The sequence below is a fragment of the Macrobrachium rosenbergii genome, chromosome 11 (genome assembly GCF_040412425.1).
Source record: "Macrobrachium rosenbergii isolate ZJJX-2024 chromosome 11, ASM4041242v1, whole genome shotgun sequence".
NCBI lineage: Eukaryota > Metazoa > Arthropoda > Malacostraca > Decapoda > Palaemonidae > Macrobrachium > Macrobrachium rosenbergii.
Window position 1 is genome coordinate 15,828,050 of NC_089751.1, and position 24,701 is coordinate 15,852,750.

Genomic DNA, 24,701 nt, shown 5'->3' on the forward strand with positions numbered 1-24,701 from the left:
GTAGTTCTTTCCATTTCCATGTACGTGTTTGCAATCCTGTTGTCTAATTTTCTATAAACTTCTTGAGTTAAGGTTACTAATACACACCACTGCACTTTCAGGTTTTATATTTATGGCATACCTTGATCAAATCAAGTCGAATATAAATAAGTCTATTGGAAAATGAATGCTTCTTAAAGGAATTTAAAAAGAGGCTCTCTCGCCCTCTGCGACAGAGAAGAATAAATAATCGGCATTTGGAATCAAACAGAGTCACTTTTATTAGCAAGACAGGAACAGAGGTCATAATGCATTAGCAATATGTCATGGAATCGAATACAGTCTCTTTTATTTTCAGAAGAGGAACAGAAGAAATCAATGGTATGTCTTGTCGTTAACAACGGCCCACGATTCCTGTTCATGGGAAGCCAATAGAATGAAAGGCGGGAAGTGACAGAGTTAGATTACCTTCTTATGATAAAATGGGAGTTTTAACACCGGAGCAAAACTGACGATAAGCCACCAGGAAGTTGAAACGAACATCTAGCTTCTAATAGTCACAGATTTTAAAGTAGTCAGCAGGTCACTTTCGAACAGGTGCCTGGTAATCACGGCAAAGGGTTTCAGAGGGAGCTATCGCGAGCTGCTCTTGGCTTAATGCTATAAGAACGTACCTCCCCGCCTTCGGGAGAGGGGCGTTAGAGGAACCTGCCGTAATCCTCTCGAGATTCCTCAGTTTCGTCGCCGTCTCTCGCCCTGCGCATCATCCTACAACTGGCATTAATGGTGATGACGTTCCTCCAGACGAGGACGAGCGTGGCTAAACCGACAATGACGAAGGTCAAGAAGAGGGTCACGACAATGGCGACGGCCGAAGATGAAGATGCCATCGATGGGTTCGATTTGATTTCCTTTGGCTTTAAAGAAAATGAAAAAAAAAATAAAAGATAAAATTGTATAGTCCTTTACAAGACAAAAATAATGTTAGCGAAATTTGAAAGCACGGTAAAATGCTGATTAACTATATGCACCCGATGATATTAGGGCATAATTAGTGAAGAGCAGTGTTGATCAATTCAAGACAGTTGGTAACAGAAATTATGGCAAAAGATGAACACTATACGAATCAATTTGTGACGAGCAGTGTGTTGGTTAATAAACTTCTAATGAAGATAATAGATAAAACAGGTGAAGAAAAATGTGCTAATGTACAATACATATAACGGCTGAAAAAAGTGTTGGTACTTTTCTCTGAATAAAAATACTACTTAAAGCCTTTAAAGCACTAAAATATGATGAACCAATATATCTGAGAAAATGCTTAAGATTCTTTAGACCCGAAATGAAGATAGTAATCAGACATGCAATTGAAGCATATGGGCTATTTGAACCTAGAACAAATTGTAAGTCAGGCGAGAGCATTTGTACACTGCGCTCCAAGACTATACAACAAAGTACCGCCTGAAGTGAAGAGCACACAAGAAGAATGCAAATTTAAAAAGGAACTAAAGATTATCCTATTCTGCAGGAAGGAGCTACGATACTGACGAGAAAACACTGAAAGACAATTACAAAATATAAGAAGCACCTTATTTTGAAAAGGGATAATTCCCTCTCTGGCGGGCCCATGTACAAGGGCCCGCCAGAGAGGGAATTATCCCTGTGGAGGGCTGTACATAAAACCAAACAAAGTGAAAACAGTAAATTTTTGTGCATTAGAACCGGCGTTCATAGATCCAAATATCCTTAATAATTTTAAACGTAAATACCGTTGCGAACTGCAATTTTTTTTTTATCAATACACCATTCTTTTAATTTGAGGTTATTTGTGAAGCTGTCTATGGTATAAAGGAATTAGGAGTCGAAAAACGCAAAAGTTTATGTAGCCTGGCGCATGTTACGTCCTATTTCGTTACATTATTCTTTGATACCAGAAGAAATTACGAAAGAAACACAAAAATGTAATTTACGCAAGTAACGAAATTACGTTAATGCTAAGGAAAATAAGAATGGTATCATAAGGCTTTATTTCATTCGCGTTCAGCCAAATGACTAAAGACAGAGAAAGAGAAAGAAAAAAAAAAAAAACCCTACCAGTAAGACGTTACATATCGTAGGAGCTTTTCCAGCGCACGAAGATGACGCAAAGAACGCTGCCACGGCCTCGTTCACCGCGTCTCCTTTCCCTCTGCATTTGGCGCGCCCCTTCTCGGCCTTCTCGTTGCATATGCTGACGGCCATCTGGAGCAAGCTGTGGATAGATGTATATATATAATATACATATATATATGTATATATATATATATATATATATATATATATATATATATATATATATATATATATATATATATATATATATATATATATATATATATATATATATATATATATATATATATATATATATATATATATATATATATATATATATATATATATATAGAAGGGCGACTAAAAGTACGCAGGCGTGTTATTTGGCAGCGAGGAAAGCTGTGACCGCGAACGTATGCGGGCCAGCATTGAAAAAGACTGAGATTATGAAAGAAACCTATATTTGGGGAGTTTGAATCTGAGCCTTACTGGTTTTGTAGAACTTGAAAGGGCGGTTCTGCTACGTAATTTATATGCAAAAGTATGTGAAAAAGGAGATGATGTTGTAGGCAGATAAGGAGTGTCTGGAATAAATGAGTGAAGAAAACCTCATGGGAATATGTTTGAAGAGCAACGTCATGAAATTCATGGTTCCAAAGAAAAGTATATGCAAGTATACTTAGGAAAGGAGAAAATGGAGAGGAAGAGAGTTTGTCAGATTATAAGTTCGTTCAAAATACAGAGGAAAATAATAATTATGGATGCAATTGTGAGAAAAGTAGTTGAATCAAAAGTTAAGAAAGACAAAAGTTCAAGATGGGGACTGGGTTCAAATGTGGCTGTAAGGATAATCAAGACAATTGATTTTGACAAGGAGGAAGGCAGGCTAGCATATGAGGAAAATATATATGGAAAATGCGATAGAGTCAAAGTCGAAGAAAGAGGTAACGGAGTAAGCAGGAAGTGAATAAAAAAAGTGAGTTCTGGAACAAGGAAACGAGAAGTTTAGCAAATTGAGATTATCTGAGAGATAATTGTCAGACAGAAGGAGGGATTGTTCCATTAAATAAATACAGAAGGATAACTTTGATGGATGGAGGTGACAGAGAAAAATAAAAAAAGAGGGCCGAATGAGTAAGGACTTCGGCCACAATATGTTATTCTAGAAGCCGTTTAAGATGCAAATCGGGAGGTGCTGTTAGAAGAAATGCAGTCCTCGGTGACAGAGTAACTATTTTGAAGATTAGAAACTTAGACCTCAGACGGCTCAATAATGTAGGTGTGGAATGGGTTAGGGTAAGTTTTGGAATGCTTGCGGAAGTTACTGTTGAGGATACAAGGATGGCAATTACTTGGCTGAGAAATGGAAGACGCCAGGAGTTCATGGGATCGCAAGGGAGGTGCAGCAGTGCAGTGGTGAAAGCGTGATTGAGTGGCTGACCTGAGTGCATAAAGAATGTCTGGACAGCAATTCTATTAACTTTGCATGTTCCAGCGACTTACATATAGATATTTAAGTATATGTCGCTCCTTGGCTGTCGTCCTAAGAAACGAGATCAGCGCCTGCCCTGTGAGCCTACAGAGGTCCAGGAGGACTTTAAATATATATATATATATATATATATATATATATATATATATATATATATATATATATACATATATATATATATATATATATATATATATATATATATATATATATATATATATATATATATATATATATATATATATATATATAATATGAAAGAATTTCACCGGAACAAGTGTGAATCGATGAGATGAAACAACTTACTTGCATTCAGTCTGGTCAAGTTCGGCAGTGAGGAGATCGGCTATGTGGGTCAAGTTAGCTTTCTTTTCCACGCACTTTATGAAAGTTTTGAAGTTCCAGCAATTGTTGCTTGTGAGTAAATCTGTGAAATGCAAACAAAACAAAGTACTGAATCTGATATAAGTGTTCCAACACTGCAAAGTGCTAATGTTAGCCAAGTGATAAAAGGCAGCATGCATTAATTACGAAATTTTTCAGATTATGCAATAATATATATATATATATATATATATATATATATATATATATATATATATATATATATATATATATATATATATATATATATATATATATATATATATATATATATATATATATATATATATATATATATATATAGCCACAAACCGCTTAATATCGAATTCGGTATCCGCCTACACCCGGAGGGAATTGTAATGATAAGTGCTTTGTTCTGAAAAACTAGTTATATACTGACAATAGTTTTGTTATCATTATTAATTTGCTCATCATGAATTAACTGTGACTTCTCATTGCTCTGCATCATCACCAGTCTATGGTTATAGGTCTTATAGTTCGCTTTCATTCACAGAAGTAAACGTAGAGCTTAGGAATTATATTCAAATTCCACAGATCAACATGGCCAGTCTGCTCTTGAGCTCTTTGTATCCTCCGATTTTGGTCAGCTAATTGAGGAGACCACACTCATATTTCTGGTCCAGTAATAGATTAGACCTCATATTCACAGACGTTCCTGCTATTGCCAAGTCCAAGGTCTGCGAATACGTAGGTACTTCTGATCACTGCGCTATCGAGAGGGACATATCATTTGAAAAATGGTCTGACTGAAATCGTGCCAACTGGGATCGCATTATTGAGGCTTGTCAAAAATGCTATATTAGATCCTGATCCTAAGGAGAAGTTAAATGAAATGCTGATGGCTATTTCAATAAGATATATCTCTAGAAAAGTCATCAAATTTAGGACAAATGATCAGCCATGGTCTGATGATACATGTAAACAAGCATGCCATATCAAACAGACCAAATTCAACGCAAGAGACGAAATAGTTCGAATGAAAATTACGCCATTTTTGTTGAGTCTCGCTGTGCTGCAAATAGAGCTTACCATACAACCAAGAGAAATTACAATAATTCCTTGAAGAGGAAACTTAAGGGAATTACTCAGTCTCATCTGTGGTGGACCATTGGTATCATCTATCTTTGGGTCAGATTCGTCTTCCATTCCACCACTACTAACCTATTCTTACAAAATTTGCATTTCGCTCCAGGGATGTTAAGACAATTCTGGATAATCTTGATATTTTGGTGGGGAGAAGATCCTGATGTTTCTTCCGTTTGTTTTTTTTTTTTTTTTTAAAGTTTATAGTGTGTTGTCTTCCAAGAATAGTAGATTCTATAGATTTTTATGTCAATGTAGTATCTTTGCGGATGAGCGCAAGCTTAGTAATATAGCGCCTGTTCCAAAGAGTAGCAGATCTGCAGACTGCAGTGACTACAAGCCAATCTTTATTCTCCCTGTGTTCTCCAAAGTTGCTGAAAAACATTTTTAAGCTACTACATAAGTATGTGGAATCTAAAGGATTGTTAGTTGATAGTCAATATGCATATACGGTAGGAAGCAGTTAGGTACCTGCGATGTTCTTTTAGACTTGACTTGCCATTTGCAAGGAAACCCTGATAAGGGTTGTAAGTGTAGAGTAATTCAAATAGACTTTAGTGCTGCTTTCGATTTAGTAAATCACAAGGCACTTATTTGTAAACATCAGAATCTTGGAGTGGGTGGATATGTTTAACGATTACTTCAAGATTTCCTTACAGGTAGGCAGCAGCGAGTTGCTGTTTTTAGGATGTTTAGTGAACCAAGACTTACTGGTCCACTGCTATTTTCAGTGTATGCAAGTGATATGGTTGTTGGCCTGGAAAACAAGATTGTTTACTATGCCCATGATGCAACACTTATGGGTGTAGTCAAGTCTCCACTTATGAGAAATAAGCTGCCCTCAGCCTCATTCAGGACATGGACCGGATCAGTGAATGGTGCAGTCGGTGGAGTATGAGGCTGAACTCCAGCAAAACGAAAACACTATAGACTAGCAGATCTCGTACAGAATTTCCACCCCATCCTCCCCCTCAGGGGGATGGAACAATGCTGAATGAGTCCGAAGCTTTAACTATTCTTGGTGTAACTTTTGACTCAAATCTCACTTTTGAGAAACATCTAATGAAAGTTTCAGCAAATGCCGCACGAAAGCCGTAAGGCCTCATATATCTATAACAGTGTTAAAATCAGTGCAGCCTGTTTTAGGTCATTTGTGCTTCCTTTACTAGAATACCGTTCTCCGGTGTGGATATCTGCTTCTACCAGAGATTTATCTCTTTTTAGATAGAGTGGTTCGTGGTGGTAGGTTTGTGTTTCCTAATAGTAGCAATTATGGCTTGGACCATCGACGGATTGTCTCTTGTTTGTCACTTTTTCATAAGTTGTATTTTAACAGAGATTTTTCGCATTTCTAATTGATCCCTGATCCCCTTTACCTGCCGAGAGCAACCAGATTCGCTGAACAGAATCACCAATATGCAGTAAATGTGTCTCGCTGTCAAACCTCTCAGTTCCCGGGGTCCTTTATTCCTCACACCGCTGGACTGTGGAAGTCTCCCAGAGGATGTTATGCAACTGGAAATTCGGAATTTCAAGCGAAGATGCAATGCATAACTTCCCTAATTCTATTCTCCTTGCATTGTAATACATTTTTATTTATTTATTAATTTATGAACTTATATATTTTCTTTTTTAATAAGCGATATCTCTTCTTTCTGTATTTCCCGCTACCTCCTCTTACTTCTTCCTAATGAACACCATATTCTCTGAAAGCTTGAATTTCAAATCAATGGCACCTGTGGGCTTGTTCCATATGAATAGGTTTCCTCTTCTGAATAATGTAATATATATATATATATATATATATATATATATATATATATATATATATATATATATATATATATATATATACTGTATGTGTATATATAGTATATATATGAATATATAAATATATATATTTTATATATACATATGTATATATATTGTAATGGTATGCTCTCCCTTGACAAGGGATGGGTCTAAAGTTAAAAATTTAGACTCAATAACCAGTGCCGTATTCATCCATTAACTACTCCTTAGATTTACACACGCTTGCTATTCACCCCCACCCCTCTTGCATTTTTCAGGCTTCCTAGGTATCAAGTCTCTTCCTTTTAGACACCTCTTTCACCTCATCTATCCAGTCCTTTCTAAGTCCTTCTCTCTGTCTTCCCATCACATTGAAAACCACCTTTGCATTGCCCATTCTTTCCACACGACCAAACCACCTCAAAATTCTCCGATCCTGCACATGGTGAGTATGTTACATCTGAGGGCGGGGTCATGGGAAACAGATGAAAACTCTGTAGAGAGTTTCCCCTTTTACATTATAATGTCAATTAACCTGCTGAAGTGGTGGAAATCACATACTCCAGGTAACTAGAACTTAGCCAGAGATCTATTGACGAAAAATTTAGACATTCTCATCTGTAAGGGACGTTACAGTGACATCCATGGTTCTCTAGAAAACCGTTTCCACAGATTTCGTCTCCTTAGATTGGTAATGCCGGCCGTGCACCTCACATGGTGCACTGTAGTCATTACTTAAGGTTCTTTGTAGTGTCCCTTCGGCCCCTAGCTCCAACCCCTGTCATTCCTTTTACTGTGCCTCCTTCGTATTCTTTTTTTTTTTATCTTATTTTCCACCCTCTCCTAACAATTGATTCGTAGTTCAACTGCTAGGTTTCCCTCCTGTTGCACCTTTCAAACCCTTTTATTCTCAGTTTCTCCGTTTGCGTTGAATGACCTCTTAGGGCCCAGTGCTTGGCCTTTGGCCTAAATTTTATGTTCCCTTCCATCCATTCCATTCCTGTAGTTTTCATTCAGTGTTCTGGCTTTGAAATTGTCGAGGTCTGAGTAATTCCAGAGAGTAAAAACAATCCTTCGGAAGATCTTACTGTCCATGAGGTCGTAATTGCCCCGCTGGCAAAGGCGACCATAGGCACCTCGGAGTCCTTGCAGCCAGTTGTCGAATCTCATCCTTCCGTCCTGCTCATTGCAGTCGGAGTCGATGATATCCGCCGTGCAGTTCAATGCGTCATCCAGGCCCCTACGCAAAAGAAAAAAAGAAAAAGCGCATTGGAGACATGCTAGGTGAATAGCGAAGTCATTAATTTTGTCAGTGTTGTTATTCTTAGGGTGCGTCAGGACTGCAGTAAAACGTTTTATAAACACGTATCAACAACTTATCGAACACACTTCACAAACAAGCTGAATAGCCTACAAGTTAATGACTTATTGGTGGTTCTAACCACTGCCTTCAGCATTTCACGAAGGTCGTTTTCTGTTTACAGTCGCAGACTTGTTTTCAATCTGCTTGAGTGTAAGCGTATGTTGCCGAATTGTTTGTGACAGGCTTCACTCTGTTATAGACGCACCATTACTATGCTATTATAATGACCAGTATTAATTCCATTATTATTATTATTATTATTATTATTATTATATTATTATTATTATTAAGTTATGCAACACGAATTTTTACTTCAAGTTAATACTGGCAAAAGGTGATCGATGTACGAGACACGGTTTAAACAAACAGCTTTTACTTGTCAACCCAAAGTTAGTTTTAGCTCAGGGTAGAAATACTAGTAACCGTATCAAACAAGAACGATTCATCTTGAGAGCGGACTTACATACAAACACGCGCGAACAAATCCAAAATATATTAAGTCAATAGCTGTGAATCCTTTGGTATAAATGGGGATCGCTTTCTTTGAAAGGAACTAGGATAGACGCTCCGGAAAAGTGAAAACTTTGTGAAAGAAAAATTGTAATAATATTGTAAGTGTTCTGTCAGCAACTGACGTAAAAAAAAAATATTTGTATAAGGCTGCATAAATCGTAAAAATCCTTCTCTAGTGTTAATATACTGTAGCATTTTTTATAGCACGAAAACCGAACAATGTTATAACAACATTAACCATATTTTAGTCATCCAACGAACTTATGAAATGAATTTGGATATTAGTTTAGTTGACTAAATAAACTCATACCCCATAATGGCCGACTCAGGGATTCGCTTCATATGTAATAATAATAATAATAATAATAATAATAATAATAATAATAAGAAGAAGAAGAAGAAGAAGAAGAAGAACGAATACTCTTTATGGTAGTCTCGCGATTCGCATTTATACATTAAGACGTTGGATCTGAACGTCTTTCATGCTGCGAGGGAGGTTAGGCACGTGTAATGGAACGGAGTTTAAGATTAAGTGATGCGCGGCCTTGAATACGCAAAAACCCAGTGCTCTGTAATCGTCACATTATCTTAAACGGCAGATTTAGTTAGCTGTATACTGAATTAGTATCTTTTCTGATTTTAATTTTTTCTGTTACTCTCAGTTTTACATTTGTGAAGCTTATATAGCCTTTATGAAAAAATAATTTTTTTAATATTTTTTTTCAATGACCTTTATTGTTGAGACACGAAACCGGGGATTACTTGAAAGGAACCCTTAATTTTCATGAGTAATAGTACACTGCAATTATGATAAGACCAAAGAATAAACGCATGTGAATTCAAATATAAAGGAAAGAGAAATGCAGGTGAGATCGGAAATAAAAGACGCACGATGTTTCAGTTATAGATAATAATAGTTATTCCCTTTTCAAATCTGGAAGCTGTTGGGTCTGTAAACACAAATGACCTTATTAAAATACGACTTAGGAAAGGAAAAAGAGGAATCAGTAAGAGAAGGACTTCGTTCTCTCTCTCTCTCTCTCTCTCTCTCTCTCTCTCTCTCTCTCTCTCTCTCTCTCTCTCTCTATATATATATATATATATATATATATATATATATATATATAATGTATGTATGTATGTATATATATATAATTTATATACACACACACACACACACACATATATATATATATATATATATATATATATATATATATATATATATATATATATATATAATCATGAAGCAAAATGTTGTTTAATATCCAATTCACACTACTTCAGGAATATCTCCGATGGAGAATTATCACCGAAGGGGAATGTTATAAGTGGCGTGAATTGGATATTAAATAGCATTTGCAGCTTCATGATTGTATATTTAACACTGTGTGATAAACATCTCATATATATATATATATATATATATATATATATATATATATATATATATATATATAAAGAGAGAGAGAGAGAGAGAGAGAGAGAGAGAGAGAGAGAAAGAGAGAGAGAGAGATGTCACAGCAATTGATGCGTGAATCATTTGGCCAGGTTACTCTCTAAATTTCACGAAGTCCTGATAGAGGAACAACAGGTGGCCTGTGGAGCTGTTGAACCAGGCTGGTGAATTTCCATAGCTTCAAAACTAAGAAGATTACGCACACTCTCTACCTTCTATGCCTGAGCAACTGTTGATTTAACATCTTAAACAAACCCGCGACCAAAGATAGATGCACCTATGCACAGCTCACAGAAAGTGGAAGGACACTCACCTGCAAAAATCCTGCGCCGTTCTCTGGCTACAGTTGCGCCCCTTCGTGGACTGAACGTGGCACAAAAGGTTCTCGTTGACGTCATTGAAACAGGTATCAGCTTCGAACGGAGAACAAGTGGCCTCATCGTCATCTCCGTCGCAATTGTCGTCGTCATTTTCTTCTTCGCATATTCCCGGGAAACACGCTGAAATTGAAAACGCATTCATTTGATATTAACCTGTATTTACGTCTGTAGTTTGCTCACAAGCACTCGCATGGGTACTTATTACTTGATATTGTAAGCTTATACCCATAAACGTTTTCTGATCATATTCGTATGTATATGTGTGTGCGTGTGTATGTGTGTGTAGATCATGCTCTTGTTGTCATCCTTTCATTTCGCTTCACAATTCCTAAGACAAATTGATCAAATTTTGAGAATCCTTTCACATGATCCTGGGATTCTTCATTTTCTTGAATCTGAACGAACGTAATTGATGTTTATGGCAAAAAAATGCTCGTCACGTTTATCAGTCGACAATTTTCATCATGAGTTCACACCTGAATGTTTTAAATCAATCGTAAAATTAGGTCGAGAACTGTGAAGATATCCTGCCATTTATCTACAATAGTGTATATTAGAACTGGGCTAGTACTTACCCTCCTATTCTGGGCCATGCTATCACTAGGAGTAGTAGATAGATCGACAGTTTGACGGAAGCTAAAGCATCCGGTCTATTGATAGTTTATCATGAGTCCAAAAACGCACCTCTTCGGCTCACCATCCGCTCTGGTCGCTTGGCTTAGGCGACTATACAATCAATCAACAACATGGCATCAAGTATTTTTAGTCTTAAAGATGTGAAACGGAATGGTCAAACGGTAGTTCTTTCAAGGTCAATAGCGTGCTTCACGGATATTCCAAGTGCCTATATGCCTGAGGTATATGGAATTTTTGGTGGTCACCTATCCAAGTGTTGACCAGACCCAACTCTGCTCATCTTTACTATCCGGGAATTAGTGGTATGGCTAACATGCTCCTGCCGTTGGAATATATATATATATATATATATATATATATATATATATATATATATATATATATATATATATATATATATATATATATATATATATATATATAATATATATATATATATATATATATATATATATATATACGAATATATATATATATATATATATATATATATATATATATATATATATATATATATATATATATATATACATACATATACATATACACACATGTATTAGCGGTATGGCTAACATGTTCCTGCTGTCGGAATATATATATATGTGTGTGTGTGTGTGTGTGTGTGTGTGTTAGCGGTATCGCTAACATGTTCCCGCTGCAGGAGTGAGGCTGACCTCATGTCCCATTCTTGACTCTGGGTGACGCTGGAGCCCACTCTTTAAATATTCTAATAAAATAACCACGTAATCAAGGTTCAAATGTATTGCCTGAGTGTCTGCGTCCTGCTTACATTTTAATTTATGTGAACCTGACAACTTTTTCTGTGTGTGTGTGTGTGTGTCTCTGTGCACGTTATTGCTTGTCAGGGAAGTCCTTCATGTCTTAAGATGGAAACGCTTTGGTGCTGCTTTTTCAATTTGATTCTTTTTCTTAATAAAGCATTGACAAACCTAAGCTTCGTCACCTGCCCCTGCTTCCCCTCCGAATGAGTTGTAGTAAGATGCACTTGGGAATAATGTTGTTGTTATTTATGTCTAAGCAGGCTTTGTGCTAATAGAGCAGTCTGTAACTAGAGAATAATGGCTAATTATCAACAACATTGCCACTTAAACCAAAAGTTCCTCACTGGAAGGGTCGATATCGTACTCGGCTAGCACACTGTTTGGCCCGCGTTCGACTCTCCGACCGGCCAATGAAGAATTAGGGGAATTAATTTCTGGCGATAGAAATTCATTTCTCGGATTCCACAATAAGCTGTGGGTCCCGTTGCTAGGTAACCAATTGGTTCTTAGCCACGTTCAATAAGTCTAATCCTTCGGGCCAGCCCTAGGAGAGCTGTCAATCAGCTCAGTGGTCTGGTTAAACTAAAGGTATACTTTTCACTAAAACCAAAAGCAGCTAACGAAAATGGAATGTTAAAATAGTCTAGAAGAGACATTAGTTAGGAAGCTCTTCTATAGTGAGGTAAGACGACGACTGAGTAAAATTGCAAACAACTTCACGAATCCTGCGTATCCTGGATAGAACGCAGGTAAGGGACGCGGTTCATCCCTCCTTGGCAGGAAGGTCAAAGAGGACGTGCAGGATACCAAAAAGGAAGAATAGGAAAAAAGGACCAAACAGGTTTTGTTGCTGTGCAAAGTTTGGGTCTTACTTTCGGCTGTCTTTAGGATATGAGCAAAGGTGGTGGTTTTTATTTATTTATTTATTTATTTATTATTATTATTATTATTATTATTATTATTATTATTATTATTATTATTATTATTATTATTATTATTAAGACGAACAGTTCTTTAAAGATTGGGATAAAAATAAGACCTTTTTCATGACTGTAAACCCTGATACGCTGTTAAAAACAAAATTAAAATCCTTAAGCTTTACGAAAACTACTGTCCTCGTCGTCAGAGGAAATGAAACTAAATAAAAAGAATCTACACGGACAGGTTATTTAAATTAGATATCTGCCTAATCGTCTGACTACTTCATCATTCTGTTTTTTTTTTTTCGAGGTTATGCACACATCAGCTGTTCTTGGGGGCCATTAATCCTGGGCGTGGATCACGAAGTTCAGGTATCTGGTTTTCAATCAGTCCAAGGAATGTTTGGTTATCAGCTTCCCTTGCGAATCTGGATAGCTCAGTTTCTCTACGATTATGGCCGGCGTTTATCTTATATGAGTATTGAGTTCATTAGGGGGGCCCCCCCCTCCAAAACTATTAGGAAAGTGAAGAACTGACCTCTTTGCATGTTATTCTCTTTGCCAGTGTTGCCAGGTTTCATTATATGTCATTTATATGAATCAGGATCTATTATTTTATAGGGTTAAATCGTTTTTAGTTTTCTGTAAGAGAAGACTGTTGTGACTGACGGCTTTGTCTGTCCACCCTCAGGTCTTAAAAACTACTGAGTCTAGAGGGCTGCAATTTGGTATGTTTGATGACTGGAGGGTGCTCTACGGCACTGTATAATATTGCTTTTATATAAAAGTTTGCTATCCTTATAATCTATTCTGTGATTTAAACCATAGCAATGCGTGGCGATTGCAGTGCGTCTCTTATCAAAGCGTTTTTCGAGATTTCTTGCTGCCTTCTCCACGTATTCCAAATTGCAGTTGTTACAGCTTTGTCGTTTTCCTTTATTTTCCCAGCTTTGTTTTCACAAAAGGATCTATGGATAGTATAGGAAAAACAAAATACTGTACAAATGTACGTTGTGTATCGACAAAGTTTTGGCGACTTCTAATTTACTTCGATAGGGTAATTTTATAATTTTCTTTCATTCCGTTTGTCACTTACTTTTTTTGTTTTAATGTTAATCATTATTCGCTTGTTGGAAATCAATTTCCAGATACCAGTTTGGATACGCTAAATCATAAATACAAGTTTTTATGAAATTTATCTTTTTGCTTAAGTAACCAGGGTCACAAAGTCCATCGGCCCTTGGGAAAGACCTACTGATACTTTTTTTTTTTTTTTTTTTTTTTTTTAAGATGTTCGCGTTATGGTATGAAAACTATTGAGTTTACAAACTTGAATGTGTGACTTTACGGTAAGATACACTAGCTTTTTTTTTTTTTAACCAACCTGCCTTTTTTTATGATACATCTTAAAAAGGAAGGATGTTGTTTTGACTTTTCCATAGTGAATCTTATAAAAGGTTCATTAGAATTCAAAGCATATTACAATGACATGAGACAATCTTCGTTATATAGTTCCAGTAAAGTAAAATTATCATCTATACGCTGTTTCCATACTATGTTAATGTCTGGCAATAAAGGCACGTAAAAAAATATACACATTGGGTAATATAAGCGAGTGATAGGAACCCATTGTTAGACCGAAAGTGTATATTTTATTATCAACACTGAAAAAATAGACATTAGAATAATCGATTTTCATTATCATTAGCAGTTTATCTTCGCATTCTCTGTCATATGGTCGGCTATATATTGAACAGCTATGGAGCAAGGACACATGATTGACCTTGACCTTTATATAAGTGAGTTTAATCTTATCGTAAGACAAGACACAGTCTTATGCCAAATGACATCTTTAAAATCAGTTTTGTGTTATACGAACTGTACGCAAACCTCATGTAGTTTGGAAGTTACTTTACTTCCGTGAAATGAAAACAGGCTTGAAAACTGGTTAATAAACATGACGTACCACCCTCTTCAATCAGTAGAGATGTTGTTTAGATAAACTAACTATAACTTTCCAAAACTATCCTCTAACAATCTGTTTGGACACAAAAGCCTCATCTTGAGAAATTCCTGTAATTACAAAATTATAAGTTTTTACTTTTACTAACTCTGATTTAAATTATTTAAATGTATCTTTTTCACGAAAAATATCAAATATCACTTCTAACCACATTTTGGGATCAGTGAATCCACTGAACAGGTTGCTTTGAAAAAAAAAAAAATAAAGTAAGAATATTGAACTTTTAATTCAGGGTCTTTGATATCTTTCCTTTGGCAGTTCATCTGATGTGACTAGTAATAATGTACTGTACATATGTTACTTACCAAACATGCATACATTTTTTAATTTAATTACTCATTTATTATTCTGCCTAAATCTGCGTATTCAAGTGGTTTTCTAAATCAAAGTTGTTCTAAAATGTTTAAAAAAGTGAAAAATATAGAGAAATGCCAAAACCTGAGACCAATACTCTACACAACGAAAATTTCAAAATTTAGTAACTGAGATGGAGAATATTTGTGCTGTTAAAACAAAAGGCTCAGTATCTTTCAAACTGATTTAACGAAACATTGTGCTCTCTCGAAGACAAAACTGAAGTGAACCGAACCTCAGAAATGTTAAAAGAAGTGTGGGATTCAATTGCTTTTTGCTCAACTCATACTGAAGATTTTTGCGGAATCGATGACTGAAAAGGTCGCAGAATTGTTTCTAAGGCAATGAACCTGAGTATTTGACAGGGCCCATTTCTAAAACGTTCTCAAGACTAGAGTTAAAAGAAGAAATATCTGGCTAAGTTTGAATGTGAATGACAGGAGGGCTGCAAAGTGAAAGCATTAGAAATACAGGTGATCAGAGATAATCAACAACAACATGAGTAAGATATAAGTCTGCTGAAGGTTTTATCTGATAAAGAGGATGACAACAGTTGGTGATAAAGTACGATATACTGTATCACCATCAGACACGGAAAATGTAGTGTCATAATGGAAAGCCTTGTTATTTGAAGAGATTTTAAGTGTGTATAATGAACTCTGCGATCAGAATATTTTAACACCATCAGTCTTTCTTCACTCAGAATAGATGATATTTCATTTGTGCCTACAGTGCGGCCGTTTTCTTGGGTCAGTACGTAGTTGCCAGAAAAGAATACTCAAAGACTGTCAGAAAATGGGAGAGAGAGAGAGAGAGAGAGAGAGAGAGAGAGAGAGAGAGAGAGCTGTAAGTAATCGGCAGTTAGGCAATGTTTAATGGCGTGGAAGTAGTTTGGTTGTTTACGGTAAGGCGCCAGTTTCTTGGTGTAAATTAAGGCTGAAAATTCGCTGACCGACACCTCTATGCCAGGGCATCGATTCGGACTTTCAGTAACCGTTGGCTAGATCCGACGTAATTTCCAAAATTACATTTTGGACAAGTACATTGATAATACCGAACATGAAATTAAATTACGGGTACAAGGTGCTTAGAGCTATTGTAAGTTCACGTCTAATGGATGATTTTTACATATGACAATGAAAATTATATAAATTTCTTCGGAACCTGATGACATAATAAAAAGGGCTGATAAATATTGTTTAAAAAATGGTTAAATTCTATCAAAGAAGTGCGAAGGATAACAGTTGTTTTTTTTTTAATGCTTCAGTAAATGAGATGTTATTATTAAGAGAAATATTCCAATGGGGAATGGCAATGGGGTCACCACTGGGTCTTGCATTCGCCAATGTTATTGCTGCCCATTTTTTAAAGACAATACTTCGATGACACATTTTTATTGTTTAAAGATGTGTATGTGTGTGTATATATGTAAATAAATATTTACATACACACATATAAACATATATATATATATTATATATATATATATATATATATATATATATATATATATATATATATATATATATATATATATAGAGAGAGAGAGAGAGAGAGAGAGAGAAGTTTAGAATGGAAGTAAATTTCAGAAGAGAGCCCAGAAATACCTAATATCTATGGGAAACCCAAAATACATAAGGAAGGATTCCCGCTAAGGCCGACTGTGGCCTCCGTTAAAGCCCCTCAAAGAAGACTCGAGAAGTTCCTGGCTAACATCATAGGAAACTGGGTGGGAAAGGTATCTAAAACCCCTTTTGGTTCACAACACTGATTTAGTTAACGAGCTTCATGTTATTTGTGTAGGAAATTGTAAATTCGCCAGTTCTGATGTTGCGTCATTGTTCACGAAGGTGCCAGTAAGACAAACTAGAAATTACGAGTATGAGAAAAAACTTGGAGTCGGGTACGCATAATTTTGATGAAAATAATAATGTGTTCCTAAAACCACTTGAGGCAGCATTAACGAGATTTAAGTGGGGCGGGAGGATAAACACTTTATTCAGAAGAATGGGGTAGTCATGGGGTTCCAGCTTGTCTCCCATTTTGGCGAATATATTTATGGAATGGCTGGAGACGGAAGAGGTGGAAAAAATTAAGATTCCTGGGCTCGAGATTAAGAGGGTTAGGTAAGTAGATGACATCTTAGTCATATACCGTGGAACTTTTACCCAAGTGATCTAAGTCAAGATGTGTGTCAAGCGTCGGCGCTTTAAGAAAAGTATCTTAAGAGAATAATCCTCAGGTTCATTGTGAGTGAAGCAGCTTAACCGTCCCATAAATGACCTGTCTTAAGGTGATAGGAAAATTGGCAGCGTTCGTCAAAACGTATGGCACGTTTTTAGGTTTATCATTCAGATTTAAATCGAAAATGATAATGGTGATGACATAAAAACGAAATACATTTCAGCGAGAGAGCATATATGCCCGACACTGCCCATTTCTTAATTTATATTGAAGTAAAGATGAATGTCTGATACTGGATAATGATATGTATATCATCAACTCACTGACTCAAATCGACGGCTACAGTCTCTTCTTAAATTTGCCTCACTTTAGTCTATTCCACATTGTGCCATGAAAATGAAGACCTCTGGCAAACCATTTTACCAGAGGCACAAAATAAAAACTAACTCAAATCCCAGACTCACCCTGCCTGCAAAACGTTCCACATCCCAAGTGCTCATTCCGTTAATCTCCACTGGTGTTCCCAGATTTTTTTTTCTACCACTTCAGACACTTTCTCACAACCATCTCCCTCAGAGTGCTATAGGCGTTACACTTGAGTGGTTGCTCATGTGTAAAATCTATATCATGAATATCTCAGTCTCGATTGCTAACAGTTTCACCACTTTAGGCAAAAACCTCGACGACACGTGCACAGGGCTATAACACCGAAATCATGGAAAAACCCAAGAAAATAAGTAAATGGCTAAATTGGAAGGTGGTGACTGACAGCTTTCGTTGTTTATTATCTTAATAACTTTTTAATTGATGAGGTTATGCTTTTGTTACAGAAAAATTTAAATATTTTAAAAGGGTTGGCGGATCATTTGCAAAATAAGGCATCCTAGAAAGCTTATCTGTTGTAACTAGAAACAGGAGATAATCTTTTGTCATCAAATACAAGAAACTGTCATATTACAAAATATCCAGGTCTCAGATGCAGGTCCAAATATTTCTGCTTGTTTTTTGTTGTGACTAAACAAAATCCACAGAAAAAGCTTGAAGAATATTACTACTATTTATCAATTCATTTCCACCAACTTTTAGAGAATATGCGATGAAAATTTTATAAAATGCTGGAGAGTTTACAAACATAGTTGTAATATCTGCATTAAAATATCCACAACAGGTAACAACAAAAGTGCAGACCCAATGTCAAACATTTCGAAATTGTATTTAGAAGGTAATAAGGAGTGTATATATACAGTATATATATATATATATATATATATATATATATATATATATATATATATATATATATATATATATATATATATATAATATAATCTTTATTGCTTCCTCAAATCAGTTTTCAAAATTTTTGATGTTATGGCCACACTTTCGTTGTTTCCTGTTAAGGATACTATTATGATGGTATTATAAAAAATAAGGCTTTGGCTCCATAAGTAAGTTTGTAAAAACTCTAGCATTTTATTAAATTTTCTTAGCATCTTCTCAAAATGTTGATGGAAATAGGATTACAAATATTTGCAATACTCTTTTAATGTTCTGTGTAGATTTTTTCATTCAAAAATCTTTGTAGCTGCATCAGAGACCTGGACAGTACGTAATGTGATAGTGTCTTGGATTTGATGATTGATGTAATATATATATATATATATATATATATATATATATATATATATATATATATATATATATATATATATATATATATATATATGTATATATATATATATATATATATATATATATATATATATATTTATATAAATATATTATATAAAATATTTATATATTATATATATATTATATATATACACATATATATGTATATACATTTATATTTGTATATATATGTATATATGTGTATATATATGTATATATATACATATATATATTATATATAATATAAATGTTTATATATGTATATATATATATATATATATATATACATATATATATGTATACATATAAAAAAGAGATAATCTTTAAATGATCATATTGCATGTTGAATACGAGAGAAAAAAGCGTTTCTTTTTTGTGTACAATGTCTTTTGGGGGGGAAAATGATAAATATTGATTGTGTAACCAATCAAACTGTGTGTTGCTAAAGAGAGAAAAAAGCTGGTTCACTTTTTTTTGCACAGTAAGATGCATTTTGTACTGCCTGGAGCAAAAACAAAAACTGCTCAGTCTACCGGCTTGCGTGTCGCGTACGAGAGAATAAGCGCGTATTTCTACAAAACCCATGAGGAAAAATTTTGCGATAGCTAATCAGCGAGCGAGAACAGGGCTTAACTGTAGTGTCTAGCCACTTAACGATGAGCTGATGGCAGGACAGGTGCATATCGTCGCCTTCCAATTAGCGGGAGGGGAGGGAGGACTGTTAATGCTTCTTAAGGATTCTTGGAGGGCGTCCGTTCAGCCTTAATAGAGGACAGGGTTAGTCCGCCTCTGGCCGAAATAAGAACAACCTCGCACATATCATCGTCCGGCTGTTTTCAGTCGATGTTAAGGGCGCTATCCTGAAGGTGGTATGCCAGTCTCCTCGGCGGACGAGTCCGAGTCCTCCCAAAATATGATGCTTTAGGAGGGCCGCATTCCTAATTTGCAAAGTATTTTTAAATGCCAGGTTAGTTCTCTGGAGCTCGCTACTGGATGGGGGACCACGTTGCCCTTAATTTTAAGATGTGATGTGGGATAATAATTTTGCTTTCTACTGTACATTGCAAAACCCTGAATGCTAACATCTCTGACCGTACCTTATCGACAGCCTGAGATGAATTCATCTTCATCGAAGCAGTGCCATCTGATTTTTCAACCTTTACCGTTAAGCCGGAGGCTTGCACCTATTAAACAATAAAAAAAAAGAGATTCAAGAGGGAAAGTTGGATAATCTCTCATTAAATTCACCGATAAGCAACTGCTTTTGTGAGACCGTTTTCAGAGCAGTACAAGATAACAGTAATAGTCCCGTCTATTGTTTAGCCTCCAAGTGAAGTATATAACCCTTTACGCAGTTTCTACAGCCACTTGGTGAGCTTACACAAAAGCCTTATCAGCCATGTTCGTGGTTCAGTAACAGTAGCACAATGGACTCGCGTTCACAAGGTCTGTAATTCGATCTTATTCGGCCATCATCACCAGTGGGGCCATATGTGAGCGGGTATCAGGGTCAGTTGGTGTCAGGAAAAGACGTTTGTCTACCATCATCAACCCTACATCAGATAAAATTTGAGATTCTGAATATTAATATGCGTACACACACAAATATACATACGTGTATACATATATATATATATATATATATATATATATATATATATATATATATATATATGTATATGTATTCAATATATATATATATATATATATATATATATATATATATATATACATATATATAAGCATGCATATTTGTATATATATGCATATATATATATATATATATATATATATATATATATATATATATATATATATATATATATATATATATATAAATATATATATATATATATATATATATATATATATATATATATATATATATATATATATATATATATATATAGATATATGCAAGCGTAAGCCATCCTACAAAAAATACATAACCATGATAAATTCACTATAACACAAGTGTTCCGTCAATAATTAAATAAAACTATTAAGTTATCGCTCGCTGCTGTTGAGCATGTGCTATTATAATATATCAGACTGGTAATATGCAAAATTGATCCTCTCATATGAATAGAAATGTGTACAGATAATAAGGAGTGAAGCTAAGGTTGGTGCAAATAACGACTAAATCAGTATGCTTGTTATTTTCCATTAAAAAATAAACCAGGTCAGTTGTCCTTCAAAGGCAGGACACGGATAACGTACCCACGCTTTGTCCGAAAGACTCTCCACCAACTCCTTACACATGTCAACATTTTGTAATCGTTATATACATAACATATATGTATACATATACATATATGTTATGTATGTATATAAATATATATATATATATATATATATATATATATATATATATATATATATATATATATATATATATATACATACATACACACACAAAATATATGTATATATTTGTGTGTGTATGTATGTATGTATAATGGGTAGTTATGAACCAGCTTTCGCTGCTGGAATTTATTTTTGGTAATTCTTCCTTCCTTTTGTCTGATAGCCTCATAGTCGAAACTATATCGTTCAATGACTCGCGTTTTCTTTGCCAAATCTTCTGGTCATGATTTACCTCACCATACTTGAATTCCTTTACACCTTCAGTTACATCTTAGCCTGAACATCTGTGATGTTTATATATTTGAAGACAAAGGAGGATGAGAGAAAATAAGAGAAATTGGATTTGTTTGTAAAAATGGCATGTTTATATCCGCTGGCACAGTGTGTCGTGGCATGCCACTCAGATGTCGCGGGTTCGCGTCTCCCCCAGGGCGATGAAAAATCACTGGCTCTGTATCATGATCAGTTACTGCTGCAGTGTGGGGTCTGCGGTGGGAGGTTGAAACCAACACTCTTTGGAAGCTTGAATTTCAAGTCAGTGTGATTGTTCCATGTGAATAGGTTTCACCTACTGCATTAATAATAATAATAATAATAATAATAATAATAATAATAATAATAATAATAATAATAATTTAAGGTATAAAGTAAGTAATAGAAAAATTGGTTGCAATGATGTTGGTGATGATCTGTGTACATGTATCTCAAATAATCCCAGGACACATCTACGTATCTTTGGCCTCAGTCTCGGCTGTCGAACAACAAGAATATGGAAAATTTAAAACGCACGCTGCTTGCAGAACCTTTTTATTGAGCCCAATTGAAAGAATCTACTGAAGTTTTCTCGGTGAAAGACGTCTTCCAAGAAACACTGAAGAATTAAATTTGCAAAGGTATGTAAAGTGAGTTAGCCCGAGCACATCGTAGGGTCTTGTAATAGGATTTTGAAAAGACTACGCAGCGAGGAGCTCATTTTTCTCAGAACCTGTTTGTTGTACTATAGAGGGCATCATTTGAAAAGGTTCAGTCCTTTTATTCACAAGCGATCAGCGAGATTCGTTATTGCGACGTACGGTCTCCGTGCTACAAGCTCTTTGGATCTTTGGTCCATTTTGCTTCTTGGAGGCGTCGATGATTCGCGATTGCCGAAGCAGTCTAGTGGTAAAACTAATCAATTAAGTCAATTGTGCCTAGGTGTTGACTCAGCAAAATTTTCAGATCACTTTTCCTACTTGATATAACCCATTTAAAGTCAATTAAGAACATCATTCCTCCTTACTTCTTCCGCTCTTACTACTTTTTTGGGGGCACTTGTATAAGTAAAACCTAACTCGAGGATTATATAGATTCCTATATTCATACCTCTTGTATGCTACGCCTTACCTGAAGTCAGTAACAACAGCGTTACGACAAATACGCCTTTTTCGACTTTTGCCATCGTCGTCGTAATTTTCTGAAACTTCCTTTAGCACCGAGAACAGCCAGTGGCATCTGTTCATAACACTGAACACAGTTAACCACTGACGTATTAGAACTAAGAGCAGCTTCCGACTGGCAGGGTTGCACTTAGCTGTACTTGAGTTGTCCTGAACAACACCACCCCTCACCGTTCTGAGTCTTTGTCTCGTTAATAAACTTCATTTTAAACGTGTTCTCTATTAAGTTTTTGATGATGGTTTAAACTCATCAAAATAAAGTATTCTCAGCTGTGAAAAGCGTTTTCTTCACTGCTGGTTTTTGCTCACCAGCAACAGAATTCTATCTTGTTTACTCTTCAGGAAGAATTTTCCACAAGGCTTAGTGAGACAATCAGGCGTCCTATGGGGAATGCTATGACGTCTTTGATAAAATATGACGCTCGTACTCTAGAAAAAAAAAAAAAAGGTTTCCTCCTGATTATATTCAAGTAGAATTTTTTATTAAACAAGATATACCCTTATTTTGACTGAATACCATCCTCGATTTTTAAATTTCCGTTATTTTGATTGAATGAGAATGAGAAGGCAAAGTAAGATCAAACAGACTGAAAAATCTACTTTATTGAAAATGAAAATTTCGGTGTTGTTTAAAGACAGCGGTTCTGCCTGCATACCCACAATTACAAACAAGATTTCAGTACTTTTACCGACTTAATAATAACGATGTTGGAAATATAGAAGCAATCCTCTATCAGACTGTCGGCGTTCCCCTTGATGACAATCCACTCAAGCCTTACTCCAGGGTACACCCAGGAGCACTTTCCTATTTTGCTGCTTTAACTTTATCAATTGTTCTTTACCTTTCCCGTCTCCTCTGTTCTTTCCCATTTGCAGTTAACTACATTCTATTCTGGAGAATGATAAAAATAAGAAGAGTAACTCAAAATGCAGTAAAGGCATTGTCGAAAAGGTTTAAATTTAGTAATTGTGACAGTATCCAATGAAAGGTTGTTTTGCTCAACAAAATGATAACGAGTTCTTACTCCGTTTTTGGAGCTGGGCAATTATTTATCACGTACCTTATCATAACAACATGATTAGACTCTACCAATCTATCTATTTATTTATCTGTCTGTCTATCTATCTGTCTGGCTATCTATCTATCTATCCATCTATCTATCTATCTATCAGAATTTTTTTCAAGTATACATTCTTTAATATTTTCTCCTTTTTTGCATGGCACCCCCGTACCCTGAACAAAAGAGGACACTTGGAAACCATTCGTTGCTTAACAACTTTATTGATTTATGCCAATACAGCCAGTCGCGCGACAAACAACGTAGCAGCCACATACGATCTGAATATTATCCAAGTTTTTCAATATAATATTACATGATCTCCGTATAAGTCTCAAGAAAGTTGAGACTAAAATACACCTGTCCATTGAGTGGTGCAACAGATGGAATGTCAAAATTATTAGGAAAAGAGGATTTCAGTGAAAGTTTCCTCACAAGGAAATGAATGAAAGGAATATTCAACAACGTATATATATTTTCAAAAATATCGGGCTTTGCTGTCAAGCTCGGAGACTCTGTTTTGTAAGAATCCGAGGAACCAGTTTGCCCCGTTACGGCCAATGTGCCCTCTGGCTGCCCCCATGGTATATTTCAGATTGAAAAAATCCTTTTACTTGATATCTCCATACATGTTACTTTGGTACTGAATGGTCTCTTCAAGTCTTGTGTTTTATACAATTTTTTTACTGCTCTCTGCTTATTCTTTAGACT

The 24,701-nt window shown here is 35.4% G+C and overlaps 1 protein-coding gene across 1 annotated transcript; it reads right to left on the bottom strand.

Moving 5' to 3' along the window:
- Positions 1-90: 90 nt before the first annotated feature.
- LOC136843191 (uncharacterized) lies at positions 91-23,049 on the bottom strand. Its single transcript, XM_067111265.1, has 6 exons — positions 22,880-23,049; positions 10,493-10,679; positions 7,933-8,084; positions 3,872-3,992; positions 2,074-2,230; positions 91-896 (listed from the first exon to the last, which is right to left on the bottom strand). Exons 1-6 carry the CDS (start codon positions 22,932-22,934, stop codon positions 678-680), a joined length of 891 nt encoding a protein of 296 aa, XP_066967366.1. The 5' UTR covers positions 22,935-23,049; the 3' UTR covers positions 91-677.
- Between the last annotated feature and the right edge of the window lie 1,652 nt (positions 23,050-24,701).

Bases quoted from the DNA above. Each gene is read 5' to 3' on its own strand.
- LOC136843191 (XM_067111265.1), bottom strand. From the start codon at position 22,934: ATGGCAAAAGTCGAAAAAGGCGTATTTGTCGTAACGCTGTTGTTACTG. The intron at 10,680-22,879 runs GTAAGGCGTAGC...TTTCAATTTCAG, and splicing joins GCTGTTGTTACTGACTTCAG to CGTGTTTCCCGGGAATATGC. The intron at 3,993-7,932 runs GTAAGATCTTCC...TGCATTTCACAG, and splicing joins CAATTACGACCTCATGGACA to ATTTACTCACAAGCAACAAT.